Source organism: Camelus ferus, chromosome 8 (genome assembly GCF_009834535.1).
Source record: "Camelus ferus isolate YT-003-E chromosome 8, BCGSAC_Cfer_1.0, whole genome shotgun sequence".
Lineage (NCBI taxonomy): Eukaryota > Metazoa > Chordata > Mammalia > Artiodactyla > Camelidae > Camelus > Camelus ferus.
In genome coordinates, this window is record NC_045703.1 from 4156241 (window position 1) to 4180357 (window position 24117).

The 24117-nt window shown below is 36.2% G+C and overlaps 1 protein-coding gene and 1 long non-coding RNA gene across 6 annotated transcripts in view; one reads left to right on the forward strand and one right to left on the reverse strand.

Moving 5' to 3' along the window:
• Window positions 1–8032, reverse strand: part of UFL1 (UFM1 specific ligase 1) — a 33708-nt gene extending 25676 nt beyond the window's left edge. The window contains exons 1-5 of one of the 2 annotated variants that reach the window (XM_032484425.1): window positions 7878–8032; window positions 6535–6680; window positions 5437–5465; window positions 4690–4787; window positions 4030–4144 (exon numbers count right to left, since the gene is read on the reverse strand). In XM_032484425.1, the coding sequence (XP_032340316.1) occupies window positions 4030–4144; window positions 4690–4787; window positions 5437–5465; window positions 6535–6680; window positions 7878–7954 (465 nt within the window). In that variant the 5' untranslated portion in view covers window positions 7955–8032. The remainder of the gene's footprint in view (window positions 1–4029; window positions 4145–4689; window positions 4788–5436; window positions 5466–6534; window positions 6681–7877) is intronic. The other variant, XM_032484426.1, reaches the window with a different exon arrangement.
• The window catches only part of LOC106729935, a 303006-nt gene continuing 286883 nt past the window's right edge, over window positions 7995–24117 (forward strand). The window contains exons 1-3 of one of the 4 annotated variants that reach the window (XR_004321765.1): window positions 7995–8229; window positions 8338–8466; window positions 18292–18405. This is a non-coding gene — a long non-coding RNA (uncharacterized LOC106729935). The remainder of the gene's footprint in view (window positions 8230–8337; window positions 8467–18291; window positions 18406–24117) is intronic. The other 3 variants (XR_004321764.1, XR_004321766.1, XR_004321767.1) reach the window with 3 other exon arrangements.

A 24117-nucleotide genomic window follows, 5' to 3' on the forward strand; every position in this document is an offset into this window, starting at 1 on the left:
AAAACCTTAAGAAACCATATGTATTTCTAAAATGTTATCAGTAGCATAGTTTTATAAGAAATCATCTGACTCTATTCTGATACTTTTAAAAGTGTTTAAAAATACTTCTTTTCACTTTCTGTGATTTACATATATTTGCTCAGGAACTTAGGCTACTAAAATGCTTTGTAAATCAGAGCTGTACCCTAAATGGTATTTTAGACGTAATTAGGGGAAGTCACTCTCTTAAAATGGGTGAGTAAATCTATTTTATTATAAATTAACCTCATGCAATTATGATTTGGTACATTTTTGTAAGCTGGATTTCCTTACAGTGATAATATACCTAAAAAGAGATTTGGCTTTTCCCTTAGCTGTTCCAGTAAATACAAAACAAAACCATCATTTGTTGAGTACTTCCACTGTACCAGACCTTTCACTAGATACATCATGTATATAAGCTCACTGAAGTCTATGAAAAAGACAATTATTCCCACTTTTAGATATGTAACTTGAAGCACAAAAGAGATCAAATAATTCCCCTAACACTGAATAACTAAGCAGTGCAATAGACAGAATTCAAATCAAGGTCTGTTTAATTCCAAAGCCCATGAACTTTCCACTGTATCAAATGGATTTGAAGAAATACAAAAAACCTTAAGACTATGAACAATTACATACCAACAAATTGGGCAACCTAGAAGAAATGGACAAGTTTCTGAAACATACAATGCCCACCAAAACTGAATCAAGAAGAAGTAGACTCTACAGAAATGAAATAGAATCTACAGTAAAAGAAATTTCCTGCAAACAAAAGTCCAGGGCCTGATGGCTTTACCAGGGAATTTTACCAAACATAGAAGGAAGAACTTACACTGATCTGTCTCAAACTATTCCAAAAGACTGACGAGGAGGGAACACTCCCAAAGTCATTCTATAAAGTCACCATTACTGTGATACCAAAATAAAAGATAATACCAAAAAAAAAAAAAAAAATTACAGGCAATATCTTTGATGAATATAAATGCAAAAATTCTCAACAAAATATTAGCAAATGGAATCCAACACCACATAAAAAAGATCATATATCACTATCAAATTGGATTCATCCCAGGATCACAAGGATGGTTCAACGTACGCAAATAAATCAGTGTGATACACCACATCAACAAAAGACAAAAACTACATGATCATCTCAATAAATGCAGAAAAAGCATTTGATAAAATTCAAAATCCATTCATGATAAAAACTCTTGCCAAAATGGGTACAGAAGGAATATATTTCAACATAATAAAAGGCATTTATGACAAACCCACAACCAACTTATACTAAACAATGAAAAGCCGAAAGTGTTCTCTCTAAAATCTAGAAGACAAGGATGCCCACTCTCACCATTTCTATTCTCAACATAGTACTGGAAGTCCTAGCCACAGCAATCAGACAAGAAAAAGAAATAAAAGTGATGAAAATTGGAAGGGAGGAGGTAAAACTGTCATTATATACAGATGACATGATACTATATATAGAAAACCCTAAAGACTACACACAAAAACTACTAGCGCTGATAAGTGAATTCAACAAGGTAGTAGGATACAAGACTAACATACAGAAATTTGCTGCATTTCTTTATACTAACAATGAAATATCAGAAAGGGAAATTAAAAAAAACTCTCTTTTAAAATCACATTGAAAAATAAAATATTTAGGAATAAACCTAACCAAGGAGGTGAAAGACCTATACGCTGAGAAATATAAAACATGGATAAAGGAAATCGAAGCTAGTTCAAAGAAATGGAAAAACATCTCCCACGCTCTTGGATTGGATGAATTAACTTTGTTAAAATGGCCATGCTACCCAAAGCAATCTACAGATTTAATCTGATTTCTATCAAATTACCCAGGACATTTTTCAAAGAACTAGAATAAATAATTGTAAAATTTATCTGGAACCATAAAAGACCCAAAATTGCCAAAGCAATCCTGAGGAAAGTAGAACAAAGCTGGCAGCATAACTCTTTCAGACTTCAGACAATACCATAAAGCTACAGTAATCAAAACAGTATGGTACTGGCACAAAAACAGACATATGGATCAATGGAACAGAATAGAAAGGGCAGAAAAAAACCCCCACACCTCTATGGTCAATTAATTTTCAATAAAGGAGGCAAGAATATACAATGAAGAAAAGACAGTCTCTTCAGCAAGTGGTGTTGGGAAAGCTGGACAGTGGCATGGAAATCAATGAAGTTAGAACAGTTCCTCACATTGTACACAAAAATAAACTCAAAATGGCTTAAAGATTTAAATATAAGCCATGACAGCATAAAACTCCTAGAAGAGAACATAGGTAAAACATCCTCTGCATAGATTGTAGCAATGTTTTCTTAGGTCAGTTTTCCAAGGGAATAGAAATAAAAACAAAAATAAACATATGGGACCTAATCAAACTTACAAGCTTTTGCACAGTAAAGGAAATCATAAACAAAACAAAACAACTTAAGAGACTGGGTGAAAATATTTGCAAATGATGCAACCAACAGGGCTTAATTTCCAAAATATACAACTCAATAACAACAACCCAAACAAAAAATGGGCAGAAGACCTAAATAGACATTTTCCCAAAGACATACAGATAGCCAAAAGGCATATGAAAAGATGCTCAACATGGCTAATTATTAGAGAAATGCAAACCAAAACTATAATGAGGCATCACTTCACACTAGTCAGAATGGCCATCATTAAAAAGTACACAAATAATAAATGCTGGGAAGGGTGTGGAGAAAAAGAAACCCTCCTTACTGTTGGTGGGAATGTAAACTGGTGCAGCCACTATGGAAAACAGTTTGGTGGTGCCTTTAAAAATGGAGTTGCTAAATGACCCAGCAATCCCACTCCTGGGCATATGTCCGGAGAAAACTCTAATTCAAAAAGATACATGCAACACCAGTGTTCATAGTGGTACTATTTACAATAGCCAAGATGTGGAAGCAACATAAATGAATCGATAAAGAAGATATGGTGATATGGTGTATATATATAAAATGGAATACTACTCAGTCATAAAAATAATGAAATACTGCCATTTGCAGCAACATGGTAACATCTAGAGATTATCATACTAAGTGAAGTAAGTCAGAGAAAGACAAATACCATATGATATCACTTATATGTGGAATCTAAAATATGATATAAATGAACTAGTTTAAGAAACAGAAATATGACTCACAGACATAGAAAACAAATTTATGGTTACCAAAGGGGAGAAAGGGAGTGGGGAAGGGATAAACTAAGAGTTTGGGATTAGCAGATAGAAACTACGATACACAAACCACATAAACAACAAGGTTCTACTGTTTACCACAGGGAACTATATTCAATATCTTGTAATAAACCATAAGGAAAAAAACATGAAAAAGAAAAATGTTTGTATAACTGAATCACTTTGCTGTAAACCAGAAACCAACAACACTGTAAATCAACTATACTCTAATGTAAATAAAAATTTTAAAAAATAGAGGAGGAAGAAAGGTGACATCAAAAGATGTTGGTACTGTTGACACTGTAGGCAAGAAAACTGTTGCAGGGACACTCTGTGCACTGTAGGATGTTCAGCAGCATCCTTGACATTTATCCCACAAGATGCCAGCAGCAACCCCTCTAAATTATAATTTCCATCAGTTATTTCTTAAAATATAACCAGACAATCAGAACTGTAGATATCCTGGTTCAAGATTTTGTATAACTGACATCAGAAGCATTAAATAATCCTATGCCTTTATGGTATACTTGCTATTGCATCAAAGCAGGCCTTGAACTTAAGTCTATCAAGTTTAGAGTGTCTCTGCCTTCAGGAAGACTATAACCATTTCTAAACAATCTCATTAGAGCCATCAATGTATAAATATCCCCTAAATATACTGCTATAAGACCAATAGTCAAACACTTGCAAAAGAGCAATTACTGGTAAGAAAGTCTCGTTTTTTCCCTCTCATTAAAATTCTTTGTTTATTTATCTAAAAAGACACATTACACTATTAAGAAAAAAATACCTGTGTCAGAAAGTTTCCAGGAAGATCATAGGTTTTACATAGGTCTGATATGGTTACCTGCCCACTTTCTTGTAATTTATCATTTACCTCTTCTGCTAAGTGATCCAAATAGTTCCTAGTAGTTAAAAAAAAAAAGAAAAAGAAAAAGGAATCAATCAATAAGGGATAATGATTTTCCTCTATCTTCTATGTTTGATTTCTGTTACAATAAGGTATGCCCCAAAAGTAATGAATATGGTGTGTTCAGGTGAACACCATTCATTTCTCAAATTCTGAAAATTATTTTCTTCTTATCAGTGTTAACTAAATATAAGGTTAATCAAATAATAAATGCTAGAATTGTTTTCAACAATTAAAATTCTGTAGTCATTTTCATTAATATTTGTGGAACAATTTTCCTTTCAGATTTACAATCATATAGGAAAGATGATAAAAATTATATTTTATGTTGCTTTAAAATAATAGAAAAAAATAGAAGTTTATATTATTTCCAAGTACTCCACACAATTAAGCACTTACTTTTTAAGTACAATGATCCTTATAATGAAAATCATCACTAGAAGAGTTCTAAACAAAATGCCGAAGGGGCCACAATTGTTCTAAATTTAAATGTAGATTAACTTATAAAAAAAAAAAAGTGCTCTTAAATATTGTACGTACTCATCTATCAGTTGTCCCAACACTAGCTGAACATGTTTTTCTGATTTAACAATGTCACCAATTCTATTTTCAATATGAGTCAGATCCACATTAATTACCTGGAAAACAAGTACAAATTCTATTAGTGATAAGTTCATACTGTTTCTTAAGCCTGGAATTACATATTTACAACTCTCTTTTTAAAAACTTACTTACCCTTAGGTGAATTTCAAATTGATTTGAAATACTATAAAAAGTCTAAAAAAATTAGAGGCTTATTGCTTATTTACTTTCATTTCTGAAAAATTACAATTTTACTTGCTAAGAAAGTCTGTATTAAGAAGTTATGCTTTCCTCTAACAGGCACCATTTCACACAAGATTTGCCAGTTTCTTGTATATGCTGTAGTATACCTTACTGATAACATGTACACTTATATTTTCTAAAAATATCTTTTTTTATATTTCTCTATTATTTACACATACTAAAAACAAGTAAACATGAAACTAGTGATTTTTCTCCCAAAGTTACATAAATCCTGTAATTATGTAAAATGACAACTATGAGTTTATTTTGTAAAGAATAAAGAATAAGCAAGTCAACCTGCGAAAGAACTTATTAAACTGATTCAGTGTATCTGTGAGGATTATATAATTATTTTACAAACATACAAAATATGATACCAGTATCAGTAAATACTTAAGGCATTGAAAAAATAAGTAGTATCAATAAATTGAGGAATCAAAAAGTTTTAGAGCTGAACTTTACCTGTTGCAGATCAACAATGTTTACTCGACCTTAAAAAAAACAGACATGAATTTTAAGTTACATGTAAGTACATACCAGCCAAAAATCATAAATTTCAACAGATTTATGTTTTGGACCATCAGGGTCCTCTTTCTACAAAACATAGAGGCCAAGTAATTAATGTCTTCAAACACAAACCAAAAGCTGAATAATGGCTGAAGATACAGATGATAATTTATTTTCAAAGTTTCAAGTGTCACATCAGACCAATTATAAGCATCAACTGATACACGAGTTTGGCCAGACCAATGGGGGTTATTTATCTCACTTCACAATTTATTTATCATGACAAAGAGATTTTGACAACTAAATTCAGATAAACTTTTTTCAATTATTTGAAACTGGTAGATTTCCACTTATTAGCAAAAATGTATCTGTTAAGTATTCTAAATTATATCCAGTATTTTATTAGGCCTATGTAGGAAGATAAAAAATAAACACCAAGGGTAAGGGTATATCTAATTACATCTAATGAGTTGTTTTCACAGTTGCATGTACTTTAATCAAATAGTGTTCAAATCTGCTCAGCAATTAGCTCAAATTTTAAAAAGACAAAGGAAACAAAAACTTCTTTTGTATGCTTGTAATAGCATTTCCTACAATCTAACAGATGTAGCACCATATTAAACTGTTTCCTAATTTGCAAATACTTAAAGTTTAAAAAAAAACCCAGCATGATAGGACAGCCTTGGTTTTTAATCCGTAATTAAAAATCTCTGTTCCCCCTTCACAATTATCACCTGGTAACAGGCAGTTAAGTATCCACCCCTGAGTCATGCAATAAATTCATGAACTATGAAAAGCAGATGATTAATTCACATATCGAACACATAACTCAAAATAATAAAAAATATTATTTTGTAAAGTGACAAGATTTGACTTCATTTAAATTATCTGATCATGTTTACACAAACCTTTTAAAAATATTAAGGCTGATTAGCATGTTAACAATTGAGAAGGGTGTCCTAAAACCTCCAAATCATTTATGATTTATGGTTTTAAGGTCCTCCCTACCCCCTTTTCAAAGAACCAGAAAAAAAATACTAAGGAATTACTTACCACCTCGAACATGTAGCTCATCTCTCATTTCTTTACTAATTTGGGCTGGAGTAACATATTCCTTCCCGTCAAGTGTGTGAACTACTTCTAGCTGTTTCTGAGCAATCAGTTTATTCACAATCTCAATGCAGTTCCGCTCTGACAACCTGAGGGAAAGAAAAATTAAGTTTAAAAAATGCATTTGATACATTCAGTGTTCAATAAATAACAAAAACCTATGAAAACAGGCTTTTAAAAAAGGTTTGGGTACAGAGTCTCTAGATTCTACATTACAAAATCTATAAACTTTATTAGTTAATTAATACTAATTCAGTAAGTTAAAAAAATTTCTCCAGAGTAAGCGGGTTTACATACACTTAAATCAAGTAGCTTAATTGTTACAAATCTATTACAGATTTCAAGTTTGCTCTCTTTTAGGCCTGCTTCTCATCTTCAGATCTTAATAGAAAACCGAGGATATATAATTTAGATAAGGCAAAAAACCTGCCGTACTTTTATTTTAATTTTCACTTTAACTTCAGTTAAAAAAAAAAAAACCCAAATTTTCTTTTAAATGAAATGTATAATTGCCTCACTCGTACAACTGCTCTGTAAGCAGGAGAGCTGGCCTAAGAAAACCGTAACAGCAACTTATAGTTAACCAAAGCACTTAAGTGTCCTAGTTTGCTCGCAGTGTTACAAAATACAGCATCAAGGGATTAAGGTCTTCATCCCCAGAAGGAACAAGGCAAGAGATAATCAACGGATGAAAAAGGGTTCTACTAGCATTTGATGTGTTCTGTAATGGTGAAAAAGCAGAGTCAGGGTGCTTTTTAGGATACAACCCAAAAGGTTAGTGGGTTTGTAGGAAATGTCAGTGTCAGGAGTCCCTAAAAATGACAAGTGGGACCATGGCTCTGGCCTAGTATATCTGTTCTGGTAAACAAAAAGGCAGAATGTTTAAAGAGTCAACACAGTATTTGCAAAGTACTATATTTTGGGGTTTAGCCTCTCCCTTCAAGTTCTTTCTAGGTCAGTAAGCGCACAGCGGCTCACTGACAGGTAAGGATCAGAGGGACCCTCTAAAGACTGCTCGGGGTCACCAGCCCCAGCTATCGTGGGGGCGGGCCGCGGCTGCACCTGGCTGGGACTTGGGTGTGGGCGTAGGCGCAGTAGATTTTGGTCTTCTCGGACGAAACTATTCTGGGAACCGCAACCCAGGCTCAGGGAGGTGGGGGGAGGCGGGAACCGTGACAGGGGCTGGGAAAGTCCGGGCTCCAGGGCGGGGGTCTGCGGCCTCAGATCTCGGCGTGACCGCCCAAGGGCTAATTTGGACTCCACACGGGAGAGGGAGGGTCGGGCACCTCTGCGTGGCCTCTGCGAACTGCGCCCGCTGGAAGTCAGCCGCCAACCGCCTAATTTCTTCCCAGGCGTCCGCCATCACGGCCCTACTCGCCGAGCCGCCGACGTACAGCAGACACGTCAGCCCGAAGGCAGCGGGAGCCGAGGCGGAACGGGCCGCGCAGAGGGACAAGACTCCTCCCGCACGCAGCTCCGGAACGCGCGCGGCCGGCGCCGGCGGGGGCGGGCGGGAAGCGCCGAAGCCCCGCCCACCCCGCGCGGGAGGTGTGTGCTCGGCTGCGTGAGGCCGGCGGGCACTGCCGAGAGCCAAAGCGAGGTGTCTGACGGGCCGCGGATGGCATGCAGGCGAGCCAAGTTAGTAGTGTTACTTTAGGTTTTTGTTTGCGTTATTCCTAACGATTTGGCACAGTGATAATCAAATTAACCACTGTTTTTTCTGCCCTCCCTTTGGTTTTCGGGGAGGGGGTGCGGCGGAGAGGAGATGAGCCTGTGCCTGCAGTTGGCATCCCCCCAGCTATGACGAAGGGCAGCCCCGCTTGCATAGGAAATCATGCTGATTTCTGCTTGGGCTCAAAGCCTTGCCCCCTTTGGGTAATTACTTTATTTATTTATTTATTTATTTATTTATTTATTTATTTATTTATTTTCCACAAAGGAGAATAATTCGGGTACCGTAAATACTGGGAATTGCTTTCACGCATTCTAGAGCCTTTCCTGTTTTCTTACGGGAAAGATTAGTTCCATTAAATAATGAAGAAATATAAACCTAAGATAATAAATGTGTATGGCCAAGGATGGAATGGAAGAAGCAAGGAGCACTTTTGTTTTACTTTCTCCTACACTGATACCAGTAGAAAGTAGATATTTACTCTGGTTACCTTTCTTCACTCTTCACTTTAAAAAAGTGTGTCTATTATACATACATAATTCCTTTTAACCACACACCCTATGGATTTGGTGAAGGAGAGTTATTTCAGTTACTTTCCCATCTCGGTATCTTATTCTGGGTGATTCAAAGCCAGTGTCACAAATGTTCTTGACTAGTAAAGTTCCTAGCTTTATTTAAAATGCAGAGAACACAGTAATAAAACTTGTCACTAAGGACTATCACCAAACAGGCAAACTGTTGGGCGATATGACTGCAAACGGAGAGATGGAACACCAGAAGTTAAAGGAGGTAACTTGGAACTGCATAGGTGGTGTGGTCCCAAAGGGCATCAAGCTTCAGAATAAACAAAAACATTCATTTGTGTAACAAATACTTACTGGTTACCAGATACCATGAAGTACAGGCTGGATAAGGCAGACATGATCTTGCCATAAACAACTTTTAAATCTAATGAAGCAGATTAAAAAAAAAGTATTTAGTATAAAGTATGGCATGTAAAAATAGGGGAGGTATAATGTACTATGTGACTAGTTCACATCCAAACTTCTTACTTACCATTAAAACTCTCACCATCAGTATGGAGTCTACTTGCCAAGGGCATCCTCTGCCCTGTGCATCACACGTGGATTAGCTTACTGTGTCCTAGATACACCAAGCCCTTTTTGGGCTTCACGTCTTTTCTGGAATGCAGGTCCTCTTCCTCACTCCTCCCTACCCGCATTTATTTTGTAATTTATTCTTCCATGATGTCCCAGTTTAACTAAAACTCTTTGATGAAATTTGTTAATTCGTGTGGTTATTCTATATGCTGTGTCCGCACAATTCTCTATTCAGTTGTCTTTAGCAGTAAGCAAAATTGTATTGTAATTTTTACTTACTACATTTCTCAATAGTCTGAACTCAGGGAACTCCTAAATGCTCTTTAGCATTTAGTATGACAACTGGTACATAGTGCCTTGTATTTTCCATAAATGGTAAGTGAATAAGTGAGTACAAATGTGTTGGTGCAACGTTATAGTTTGGTACAGTAGCAACATTTACATTTATTCTTAAAAGAGAATAATTCCTAAAAAGGGAGGAATTCATGATTGTATTTGTAGAGACTAGGTTTGTGCTGTCTAAAACAATAGCTATTAGACATATAAAGCTATTTAAATTTAAATTAATTAAGGTTAAGATTATACCAGCAATGAACAAGTGGAACTGGAAATTGAAAACAATACCATTTTCATTAGTAACCCCCAAAATGAAATAGGTATGAATCAAACAATATATGCATGAGATCTACATGAGGAAAACTGTAAACTCTAATGAATGAAATCAAAGAAGAACTAAATAAATGGAGAGATAGTCCAAGTTCATGGAAAGATTCAATATTGTCAAGATGTCAGTTCCTCCCAACTTGATCTGTAGATTCAGTGCAATCTCGGTCAAAATCCCAGAAAATTATTTTGTGGATGTCAACAAGCTGTTTCTAAAGTTTATGTGGAGAGGCAAAAGGCCCAGAATAACCAACACAATATTGAATACTGAAGAAGAACAAAAGTGAAGGGCTGACACTACCTGAATTTAAGACTTACTACAAAGCTACAGTACAGACAGTGTGGTATTGGTGAAAGAGTAGACAAATAGATCAATGAAACAACAAAATCCCAGAAATAAACCCACATATATATTGTCAACTAATCTGTGACAGAGGAAAAAAAAATGCAGTTTAATGGAGCAAAGATATTCTTTTCAACAAATGGTACTGGAACAACTAGAAATTCACATGCAAAGAAATTCTAGACATAAACCTTACACTCTTCATAAAAATTAACTGAAAATGCATCACAGGCCTAAATGTAAAATGCAACTATAAAACTCCTAGGAGATTACAGGAGAAAGTTTAGATGACTTCCGCTACATCAATAACTTTCTAGATAGGACACGAAAGGCACAATACATAAAAGAAATAATTGATAAGCTAGACTTAATTAAAATTAAAAACTACTTGGCAAAAGTCCACATCAAGAAAATAGAAGACAAGCCACAGAATGGAAGTAAATATTTGCAAAAACACTTCTGGTAAAGGACTGTTTTCCAAAATGAAGTCTTAACATGCAACAATAAGAAAATAAAAAGCCAGGTAAAAAAATGGACCAAGGACTTTAACAAAGTAGGTATACAGATGGCGAAGCAGCATATGAAAAGATGCTCCACATCATATGTCATCAAAGAAATGCAAATTAAAACAATGAGATACCACTACACACATATTAGAATGGCCAAAATATGAAACACTGACAACATCAAATGCTGGTGAAGATGTGAAGCAGTAGGAACCCTCATTCACTGGTGGGAATGCAAAATAGTACAGTACTTTCTTACAAGACTAAACACACTCTTAACATGTGATTCAGCAATCATGCTCCTTAGTATTTACCCAACGGAGTTGAAAACTTATGTTCACATAAAACCTGCTCACAGATCTTTATTCATAGTTGCCCAAACTTGGAAGCTACTAAGATTTCTTTTAAAAGGTGAATGAATAAATGAGCTTTAGTACATCCAGACAATGGAATATTATTCACCACTAAAATGAAATTAGCTAGCAAGTCATGAAAAGACATGGAGAAAACTTAAATGCATTTTACTAAGTGAAATCTGGAAAGGCTACATACAGTATGATTCCAACAGCATGGAATTATGTAAAAGGCAAAACTGTGGGGACAATAAAAAAGATTAGTGGTTGCCAGGGGTTGGGAAGGGAGGAGGGATGAATAGGTGGAGCACAGAGGCTTTTTATGGCAGTGAAAATGTTCTATATACTACTATAATGGTGAACACTTGTCATTCATACTAGGTCACATCAATGGAAAATACAACACCAAGAGTGAGCCATTATGTAGACTAGTGGACTTTAGGTGATTCTGATGTGTTGATGTATAGTATCAATTGTAGCATATACTACTCTGGTGGGGGAATGCTGATAATGGAGAAGTTATATGTGTATAGGGGCTGGTGTTATAAGGGAAATCTCTACTTCCTCGAAATTTTGCTGTGAAGCTAAAACTGCTCTAAAAAAATAAAGTCTTAAAAAATAGATATATAAAATTTAAGTGTTAGTCTGCTAGTCACAATTAGCAGCTTTCAAGTGCTCAATAGCCACGTGAGGTTCATGGCTATCTCATGGGACGGTATGAAAAAACAATTTTATCTTCCCTGAAAGTTCTGTTGGACAGCTCTGGTTTAGACCTTTGATAAGGATACATACACATATATTCAGACTCTGAGATTGTGAGACTCAAAGCAACCACCTCCACCTAGTGACCACATAGCCCAACTACAGTTTCAGTTATTTTGAATGGGGGATAAGAATTTGGGGAGTATTTCATTGTTGGCCAACATCTGATACATTACCTGATAGAATAATGGTAAACAGCTCAAGTGGCTACTGAACATTTGAGAGATTTCTTTTAAGACCGAACTTTGTGTAGACTTGAAACACAGAGCTTCAATTTTCTAGAAAATTTTCTAACAGTTTTTGTGACTACAAACTTAAGTCAAATTTTGACATGTACATTATGTGGGAAGGACTCAAGGTCTTTTCAGCTACACTAGGTACGTGATTGTGACACTTAGATTCATCTTAATTTCAAAGGCTAATAAACTATTCTGACATCTGTAATGTGGATTGATGGTTTCACTGATCTGATATGAGATGTGATCCTATAAAGTTCCTCCAAGATAAACTTCCTCCAACTTAACTACGAAAATAAAACTAAACAACTGCAAAATGGGTATTTTCAAGCAAATCAGTATTTACTATTTTCATTATAGAGAGATTTCGAAGACGTAGACAGTGTTACACAGCTGACATTATCTTGTTGTAGTTAGGGATTTAACAATCACCTTAATCCCACCACCAAAAGTGACAGTATAATCCTATACGTAGAGAGCATCAATGCCTTAGGAAACTGCTATGATTCATGGGTGGAAGTAGAGAAAAAGATCAGTAGAAAAGAAGGTGAAATTGAAGAAACAGAAATAAGGGAAGCAATACATTATAGGGAATGGAATAGTTAATAATACCTTTTCACAATCAAAGAAAGTGTAAATAAATGCAAGCCCGTTGGCTTTTAGAGCAAAGAAGTTGTGACTTTAAAGAGGGATTTTTTTTTTCCCCTGCGATGGTTGCAATGAAAGTCAGATTGTAGGCCTACCTCAAGAGCAAATGAGAGTGACGGGAGAAAGAACAAAGTGAATTTATCAGGTATTAAATGAAAAGAAGATAAATTAATGAAAAGAGAGATGATGATGTTGAAGAGGGGCAGCAAATCACTTGGGGGTCATAGAATCAGAGACTATCAGGGCAGGAAGGCTCTTCTGATCATCCATGCTAATACCCAGCCACAGTAAGGATTTTTCTGCAAGGCCCTGGCAGATTATGTACTTTTTGCTTGAACACTTAAAGTGATGAAGCGTTCCCTTCTTTGCAGGGTAGATTAATCCAGTCTGGGACAGATTTAACTGTTAGAAATACCTTCGTTATACTAAAGCATGATGTGTCTCCCTGGAGCTTCCATATTCTTTCCTTGGGTGATTCACAGAATGACTCACATATATCTTTCCCATGACAACTCTCCAAACATTCAAAGCATGTCCTTCCTGTTTTCTTTTTCCAAGTTAAACATCTCAAATCCTTTGATTATATCTCCTGACAAGATTTCCAGACTTCTAAACATCCTGGCCACCCTCTCTTGTTAAACTCCAGTTTGCCAATGTCAGCTTTAGGAAGTGATGCCCAGAAGGAATTTGGTATTTTACACATAGTCTGACTAGAGCAGATGACAGTTAGATAAATTTCCCTAGGTATTATACTTCTGTTAATTGGACTCTTGGCTTAAATTGAGCTGGTAATGAACTGTATCTAACTCATATTTATCTAAATTGCTATCAAACTAAATTTAGTCTATTCTGTACCTGAACAAATTAACTTTATTTGATAAATTTCACCTTGTTAGTTTTGACCTATTCATTCATTCTTTCAACAAATAGTGTTTGAGGTCTACTATATGCCGGGGTTTGTTGTGTACCTTGGAGATACCAAGCAGCACAAACTATTCTAACTGGATGAGATTATTTCAGAGATTGACTGTGTCAGTCAACGTTTGTATTTCTGCCATCATCTGTCATCTGTAAATTTGATAAATATGATTAAGTCTTTATGCAGCTGAATAACAAAATTGATTAAGAGAGAATCAACGACATATACCTGTGATAAGCAGTGACGTTCATACAATAGGATCCTAGATTTAAAAAATTTTAGAGCCAGAGGGGAATTTAGGAATATCTAACAGTGTGATTCATTTATTTTATAAAAGAATTAACATGTACCTTTGAGTATAATTATCTTAAATATCATATTATCCTTTTGTTTAGAGGAAGATCATTTAATGACACTTTGTTTCTGGAATTTCAGAATTCAAATTTATTAATCTTAGGAGGGGTAAATTTTTCAAGATTTATTCTTAAGGGAACTCATACTGTTTTCTAACAATCACCTTTTTCTTTATTTAGATCCTACAAAGCCATCTATTTAATTATTTATTTTAGAATATGTCCTTCTTTAGTATATTTTTTCTTTTGTATTCTTATTCCAAAATGAAGCTTAACATCTCATTTTGATATTTGTAGTTTTTGTTGGGAGGTGAGGGAGCAAGTGTCTGCTCACTGTGACCTTTCAACTCATCAGTAAATCAATAACCAGCATTGCTTCTGGTTCACATCACTGTCTTTGGTACATAATCTCTGTAGTCTGACCTATGGATTAAAATACATGTAAATGCTTTTTAAACTATAAAATTCTCTCTATATAGTCATGCCCCCCAGTTTATTCCTCACTTGTGTTATTTGTGAGTATATTGTCAGAATTTCATTTTAGAGCCACACTTTTGTGAAAATTGTGCTGCAAATATATATATTTATTCTAAAAGCACTAAGCATTCTTTTGTTTCCAAGGGAGCAAATTCTATATTAGTCTTTTCAGGTTTTGCTTTTTTTTTTCCCCAATTCTTTCACAGTGCTGTATTTAGAGCCAGATTTATTAGCTCGAGGCAGCACTTGCTTTCCTGTGTACACGTCTCCACAGTATAACTCCCAGGCAAAATGACAAAAAAGCAAAATCACAAGGAACAAGTTAGTGCTTTTGTCAGTGCTTGGGCTTTGTTCTCAATGGAGCTGAAAATTTTTATGTTTCACCAACAAAACACTATTTAAAGGAATATAGTGCCAGCTTGTATCAGTGCTAAGGTAGTGGTATACAGAGTTAATAGTCATAGGAACATTCTCTAAAGAAATATAGTGTCTGCTTCCTGCCAAGCAAGGGAAAAGTCAGACTGGCTCAGATCTCCAGGAAAAACTTAAGGCTTTCTCCTTCCCACCTTCCCCCACTACACCAACTCCCAACCCTTACCTCTCGGGCAACTGCCAGTCTATTCTCCGTATCTATGAGTTTTAAAAAAATTTTTTAGATTCCACGTATAAGTGATATCATACACTTAATATCATACACTTAAAGACACATAATTGTCTTTCTCTCTCTGGTTTCTTCTTTATCTCTTGCCCCTTCTCCTCTCTCAATTTCCTCCTCCTTCTTTCTCCATGTATTAATTATTAATTACACCAGCAAGATGACATGTTGTAAAGAAATCGAGGACTTGCAGCAGATGCCACACTATCGCAGCAGCAGTGACAACATCTGGAAGTTGTCAAGAGCCACAGCTGGCATCCCTAAAATTTACCTTCCTAAATTCCATTCTGAGGAGGATGTTTCTGAAAGTAACTTCTGGCCCAGCTCTTAAAGTGCCAAAATCAAGGGTAGTTGGCATCTATTCTAGTTTATATGAAAGGTAGAAATGTCTTCAGTATGTACATAAACAGGCTGTGTTATTGCAAAACTTCAATTCTCCTGCTCTTGTAAATTAGTTTCTTTGAATCTGAAAATTTATGCTTGTATTTTAAGCAGATGGAGTTTTTTTTATGAGGGAGATATTATTGCTGATATCTGTTATTATTATTCATCATAGTAACTATGTTTCTATGTAATTTTTACACTGACTAAACATTTATTGTCTTGCTCTGCATCTGTTTGACCATAGTACTTCCAATTGATTTCATAGGGTCAGCAAATACATGGCACACAAGCTAACACTTCTTTCTAGCACCCAGGGAAGACCACTAATCAATGATGGCATTTGTCTTGCTAAGCCTGGAAATGCCTCCGATTTCTTCTCAAACAATGTTCCAGCCAACCACTAACAATATATCAGAGTTGGCACTTACTATGAAATATATTTACCATTTCTAGAGCAAGGCCATATCTCTGAGAAATAGCCTCATGTAAAATGCTCTGTGGGCAGTGGCATCAGAAATAAAAGTGTCGCCAATCTAGTATGTCAGAAGTCTCTCTGAATGGGGCATTGTGCCAGGAGAATCAGATAGAGATCCTAATTTCTCAGTAGACAGGAATTCAGGGAAGGTAATTCTGGTTTAGACTTGGAGTAAATGTCAGATGGAAGTGAAAAGAGAAAACAAACTTTGGAGCTGTATCTCTAGACCTATATGTTGTCTATCTGTGTACCCATTACTGAGATTCCTTTCATTCTACTGGGCATTTTTTTTGTGTTCCAAGATGGTGCTAAATTGTGACATCATGAGTGTTCCCTGGGACTAGTGGTCCAAAGGAGTAGTGAAAGAGAGGACATTTGTTTTTGATTTTGTTTTCCTGCTACGTAGAGGAAGGAGCTCCTTCTTTTAACCTAGTGGTTCTCACTTTTTGGTCTTAGGAAATGTTTGTGTTCTTAAACATTTTGAAGATCTCCCAAGGAGAGCTTCCATATATGGGTTACATCTAACAAGATCTACCATGTTAAAAATTAAAATGGAAATAAAATAAAATAGTTACTGAAAATGACTGCAGTAAATCCCTGTTAACATAAATAATATACTTGTTGTGAAATTATCCAGTCTCCTAGAACAAAAAAATTAATGAGAAGAGTGGCATTGTTTTATGTTTTTGCAAATCTTTTAAAATTGGCTTGTCAAAATAAAATTCAGAGAACTTTACTCGATATAAATATTTTATTGAGTGAGAAGCAAACTATTTGTGAACAGGGAGACTTCAAAACTTAAAGTGGTAAAAGGTTGGCTTTATAAAGTTTATAAAGCATTGTTTCCTATTGGGATTGGTAACTAGAACCTTACATTTCTTTTAGGGTAATAGCACTGTATAAGGTGATTTGTATATTTATATGTTCACTTGATTGGCTAGGAAGCTATAAGGTGATGCTGATTTGAGGGAAACTTAAGTTTTGTTTAAGGTCAGAGTCAGCATTTCAGGGAAATCAGAACAATTTTGAACTTTGGTTATATGACTGTAAGTTTTTGGCCTAGAGGTATATTCAAACTTGCTCTTCATTTTGGTTTTTTGTTTTCTTTCTAACAGGCTTAATAGAAGGCAGCTAGCTTCTGAATTCAGTTTGTTATGCTATCACACATCATGTAGTCTCTGGAAAACTTTACTATACATTCATGAGAAAAAAAGTGTGAAAAACACAACTGTCTTAGTACTATTTGGGAAATAGTTTTGGCCTCACATTCCCCCCGAAAGATTTTGGGGATACTAGAGGTTTCTGACTGACGTTTTGAGACCTGCTACCTTAACCCATTCTGTGATGACTGCTGATGATGTAAAAATGCATACGGACAGTCTCTTGCTAGGGCTGCTCCTAGCCCTTCACCATTCAAAACTTATCAGGTCTGTGGAAGCAATATTTATCAACTGAGATAATTTTTTTTCAATTAAATGTTTATTGAAGATATTTTTATAACTTCCACAACATCTGCATCATAATTTAGAGAAAGTACACTCCATAACTATTGATACAGAAAATTATTTCATGAAGGATAAATAAAAAATAATCAGGTGCAGGGAAATACAAGTAAAAATAGAAACCCAAGATCGGAGTGAAAAAAATAACAATGCGGATAGCCAGGCCATATAACCCTGTAAAGCTGGCTTACTCATTTATTGAATAAATGTTTATTTAGCACCAGTACTAGGTATAGGGATGCATACATGACTAAGGCAGCTGTAGTTGTTACCTTTGTTGAGCTTACATTCTAGTTATGTAACTTGCATCCCAAATATGACTTTAAGCAAAACAAATACAAAACAAACCACCAAATATGTCAATTACAAGATTATCATTGATACAGATGGAAAGGGCCCCTCTCAGGAAGCGAAGACTTTTAGAGGTAGACTAAATAGTTTCCCTACGGTAAAATGTCCTAGTGGACTTCATAAAGCTATTTCTTGTAGCCTCCATTGATGAAAGTGGACAGCATGAGAACAAAATGCAGCTGAGAGTATCACAGAAACTGCTTTTTGTGAGACGAACATTATAATGCGTTTATTGCCAGTCTTGTGAGACTGTGATTCTAAAGTGAAATTACTTTTCTTTTTTATATTCACATTTTCATAGTACAAGCCCCAGCCGGTCCATTAGAACTGCATACTGCCTACTGAAAATTAGTCCCAAGGCTCCACCTTATAGCAAGAGGGCCAGGAAGTGTGGAGGAGCCCAGGATATTTGATGGTAAGTAAATGTCCGATACAGCCGGTGCCTTGAGGGAGTAGTTCTGTAGAAGGGAAGTTTTTGTTGTTACTGTTATTTTCCAGAATGGGAAAGAGTGGTCTGTGCTATGGGCTGAATTGTGTTCGCCCCAAATTTATAGGCTGAAGTCTTAACCTCAGAATGTGACTTTATTTGGAGATGGGCGTCTTAAAAGAGGTTATTATGTTACAATGAGGTTGTTAGGGTGGGCCTTTAATCCAATAGGACTGGTGTCCTTACAAGACGAGGAAATCAGGAGACAGAAATACACAGACTGAAGACCAGGTGAGGACAAAGAGAAGACAGACGTCTATTAGCCAAGGAGAGGGGCCTCAAAGGAATCAACCCTGACAACACCTTGCTTTCAGACTTTTAGCCTCCGGAACTGTGAGAAAATAAATTTCGGTTGTTTCAGCCACCCGGTCTGTGGGACTTTGTTATGGCGGCCCTAATAAATTAATCCAGTGCGATTCTGTGATGAGGGAGGAAGCCACTGAGGGGGAGGAGTCAAAGATCCACGCGAAAGGGAGGCGGCGGCGGAGGGGAAGGGTGGGAACCGGAGGGAGGAAATCTCAGCAGAGCAGAGAAGTGTGGGATGAAATCACAGGTCGATGGTGTGGTAGGCTGAAAAAGACGTCCACACCAATTCCCTGGAATCTGTGAGCACGCCTTTCTGTTGTGATACAGTTCAGGTGTGATAAAGTTAAGTCTCCTGAGAGGTTTACCTTGGATGATCCGGGTGGGCTCTCGAGACAATCATGTGTATCTTTATAAGAGAGAGGTTGAGAGAATTTCAAGACAGACACACAGAAGAAGAGAAGGTGAAGGGATGCAGCCTTCAGCGGGGAAACACGGGGAGTCGCCAGAAGCTGGAAGCGGCAAGGAGAGAACACATTTCTCTTGTTTGAGTTTGTGGTAATGTGTTCCAGCAGCCACAGAACACTAAAAAAGAGGGACTAACCTTGGATGTCAGAGGGGAAGTTGTTTCCTTTTAGATGGGAGGTACAAAAGGAAGGGTGCTTCTACAGTGATTATCTTGGAGGTGATGGATATGTAATTGATTTTTTTTTTTTTGGATGTTGTGCTATTTATTACCAAAAATAAAAACGTTTAAAAGGCAACTACTGTTAATCAATAAATATCCCTCCTTTTCTGTACTAGATCTCTGGTTTTCTCCAGGCTTCTCTTGCCAGACTGTCCATTTTGTAGAGAATGAGTCTCAAGAATTTTTCTGATTTTTCACTAGGTAGAAAACCCAGAGTTTAGACAACCCCAAATATAATAGAAAGCATTAAGGTTTTTTTTTTAAACTTTTTATACCAACAGTAAAGCTTCTTATTTTGCTTCTTTAAGTCTTTAGTTATAAATAAAACATCAGACCAACAAAGGGTCAATAATGAAATACCCAGCTCCTCAAGGTATGTACGTTTCATAAGTTAGAAATTTTACTTTTCCTGAGGTTGGAACAACCTTCATAACAAGATTGCTTCTTTGAAATACTGTTAACAGTACAATGGTCTAGATTGTGATATACTGCAATGTTATAAAATCTAATGGTTTTTCCTCATAAAAATCCATAATATTACTATGATTGAACACTGCTATAGAACTGGGTAAATACATTGTTTTTCTCAAATCTTGTATTTGTTATTATACTTATTCTGACAGGTGGGGGAACATTTGGGTGAATGCTTGTTGTTAACAGAAGGATGAATTAGTTCTGCAGCATGAGTTGGCATTCCGTAAAATCCATTCACAAAATAATTGCTTTCAGGAGTTTTTCATCATTATAGCTGCGAAAGAGAGGCACATCTGTGCTCCTTGCAGTATGAGACATTTATCTTTCAAGCAAACGATACATGCTAGAATAGATTGGGATACGGGAGAGAAAAAGATTCAGTTGTGCTAGTTGGGACTGATTCTAACCTTAGAGGCAGAATTGAGATTCAGCTCTACAGCTATACCACAAAAAGCCACAACAGCCATATGGAGGCTTCACACATTCTAATTCTGTCTATGATAGCTTTCTTTTGGGTAATTTGGTAGAGAAAGACAATATGAGGAAGAAACATGTTTAGAAGTCCATAAAGTATTACTCATTATTTATTGGCTTGGTTTTAGAAATTTGATGTGTTGCCATTTTCAATGAATAAGAAATGCTCTAGTTTAAACATACAGCGTGAAATTCTAACCCCAAATGTGTTTTCTCTTGCTGATGACATTTTTGCAACAACACACAAGCCAAACAATGGATAGGGACATTGTGTGTGTGTGTGTGTGCATGTGTGTGTTGGGGAGGGGCTAAGGAGGTGCAGGAAAACCAACTACTAGAAGCATTATCTGGCACTTTTTGAGCTCCAAAGATTCTTTGCCTCTAGTGTCTGACATCCTTCACTTCCTTTCAGTTCTCTCTACAACCACCAGCAACTTGCCTTTATAAATTCCCTGAATCTAGGGACAAAGTCATTCATTTTTCTTACTCAATAGATGGACATAACACAGTGCCTTGAGTTGAAATACTTAATTGTCACCTTATACTTGATTTTTACAATAGTTACTTAACTGTTTTGTTAATTTCACTTTCTATATCTACAGCATATTTATATTATATTTATATTTAAAAAATAATTGTGTTAAAGCATAGTTTAAGTCATACCACTTGTGCTTTTTAAAACAAAACATTTAATGGCTCTTCATTGGTCAAAGAAATGAGGTGTAGACTCCTAGAAATCTCCTGAAATAACCCTACACAATCTATCCCCTAATTCTTGCCCCAGCTGCAGCCTCGTCTGCCTCAGCACCATTCAGGAGGGCTGGGATCCAGTCATGTGCCACATTGTTGCCCTTTTCAAAACCTGCAGGATTCCTGCAGGGCTCTGCACATTTGTACATGACAGTTTACCTCTCTAAAATACCCTTTCCCTTCTTTTTCATCCCTGACAAAGTAAGTTTCCCCTTCATTTTTACTCTAATAGCCTTTATCAGCTCTCCTCTTGAATAATATAAGGATCTTGGAAATTTTTAATTTTTCTACTTACATGATTTTTAAATTCTATTCCATCATTTTTATTCTCCAAATTAGTCAAGGGTTTAACATTGTCTTTTCTCTGAGTTTAATGTTCCATCTACTTCTTTCCTGTTTCCAATTGCTTTATTACAAAGTAGATTTGTTAGTAGTACTTTCTGCAAAGAGCTATTAGTCATACTATTATAGTCTTTAAATGTTCATCAGTCAATCCCATCAGCTCTTCAAAATATCTGCAGAATGCAACCACTTTTCACAGCTTCTACCACTGTCATCCTGGTCCTCTTCACACAGGTGATGGGAACAGCTTGCCAGCTGATCATCCTGCTTCTGTTCTTCCTCTCAGTAAATACTGCTAGTTACTTACCAAAGATCTAGCCTTTCCTCTTCTGTTAACAAATTGTATCCTAACTATATTAAAGTGACAAAATAACTAGATAAAAAATTACAATTCCTCACATCTATTGCAATGAAGGGGTCGAGGAGATGCCAGAGTTGTCTTTAGGGGAAGAAGCTCCTTGGAGGTGATACATCTGGGAAGAACATTTTTCTCTTGCCTCTTCCTGCATCTTAAAGCCTGTAATGTGGATGTGTTAGCAAGAATTTCAGCAGCCACTGAGGCCACAAAGTAAATCCAGGAGAATTACTGAGACTTTGACACTGATATCTTTGAGCAGTGGAGTCTATACCAGCAATCTCCTAACTGATACAGTTTATCTAAGACTCTTGCCCACATACCAGCCAGAGAAATCTTTTGAAAATGTGGGTTTCTAAGGGAAAACATCAAAGAATGGTTACATAACTTTGAAGTAGGCAAAAATTGTTTATACATTACCTCCAAGAATATTAACCAAAAAGGAAGAAAAATGACAAATTGAAATACATTAAAATGAAGAACTTTCATCAAAAGATACCATTAGATATTGAAAAAGCAAGACCCAGCATGGGAGAAAATGTTTTCAATACATATATCTGACAAAGGGTTTATATGCAAAAAAATGTAAAGAACTTCTACAAATCAGTAAGGAAAATATTGCAACTCAATGGGAACATAAGCAAAAGACTTAATGGACACTTCACAAAAGAGAGTATCTAAATGGCCATTAAACATATGAAATAAGCTCAACCTTATTAATTTTTAGGGAAATGTAAATGAAAACTAACTTTAATAAAAGCTAAAATAATGAAACAATGAAATAGCAATATACACCCACCAGAATAGCTAAAACTAAGAAGACTGACAATATCGAGTGTTGATGTGTAAGTGACCCACTGTCGATGGAAGGGACAATGTAGAAACACTGCTTGGCATTGTCTAGTAATGCTGAACGTACTAAATATCTAATACTCCAACAATTTAACTCTGCAGTAAAATCCAATAAAAATGCATACAAACTGGGGTAGGCTTAGAATAGTGGCTCTTTGAAGATGTCCACCTCCTAATCCTCAGAACTGTGAGTGTTACCTTATGTGACAAAAGGGACTTGGGAGGTGTGATTAAGTTAAGGATATTGAGATGGAGAGTCTATCCTTGACTATCGGGGTGGGCCTGATGTAATCACAAGGGCCCTTATAAAAGGGACACTCTAGAAGTCAGAGTGAGGGGGGAACAGTGTGATGGCTGAGCAGAGTGGAGGGATGTGGCCGTAAGTCAGTGAATGCTGGCAGACTCTAGAAGCCAGAGGGGGCAAGAAACAGATTTCCCCTGGAGAATTTAGAAGGAACCAGACCTGCTGACATCCTTCCTTTTGCCCCATGAACTTCACTTCACTTCAAGCTTCTGACCTCAGAACTCTGAGAGTGGGGGCTTTACTTGTTCTCATTAATACCATGTCCCTGTATCTAGACAGTGTAAGTGTCCCAATAACAGTTGTTGGAAAACAGTGTGTGAATGAATGAATGCAGTGTCTTTATTTCTCTCGTATTTGTTAGGTAAGTTGCCATGGTTTAAAATTCTAGGTTGGCAGTTTTTTTTTTTTTTCTTTTTCCCAGCACGCTATAGAGGCTTCTGGCTTCTCTCTTACCTCTCAAGTCTCTCCTTCCATAACTTCTACTGGATGTTCTACCCTCTGTGTCTCTAAACTTCTTCATTGTATCCATCTCTTTATTTCCTTTGTTGCTCTCTTGGTAGTTTATTCAAATCAACATCAAATTAATTAATCCTCTTTGTTCAATTTATCCACACAAAGTGCACATCATAAGACTAAATCTCATTGAATCATTTCAGAGTAAATTTACCTGTAACCACGACCTAGGTCAACAAATAGAATTTTGCCAGCACCCAAAAACCCCCTCATATCCCGTCCCAATCACTATGACTGTCTTCCTACCTAGAGGTAACCATTATTCCTTTAATATTTCCATTAGTGGAATCTATTAAACAAGATCAGTGGGTCTACTGACAACAGATTCTCTTGTTTTAGTCTATGAATATCCTAATTCCTTAAAGATGTTAGCATTGATTATAGAATTTTAGGTTGACAGTTACTGTCTTCTGGCATTTTGAAAATGCAGTTCATTATCTTCTGGCTTCCATTACTTTTATTGAAAAGTCAATGGTGAGTCTTATTATGGATCCCATCAAGCTGGTCTGTTTGACTTCTCTATAACTGACTTTATGATTTTGCTATTTTTCTTCCTTTTTCATTGATTTCACTGTAATGTGCCTG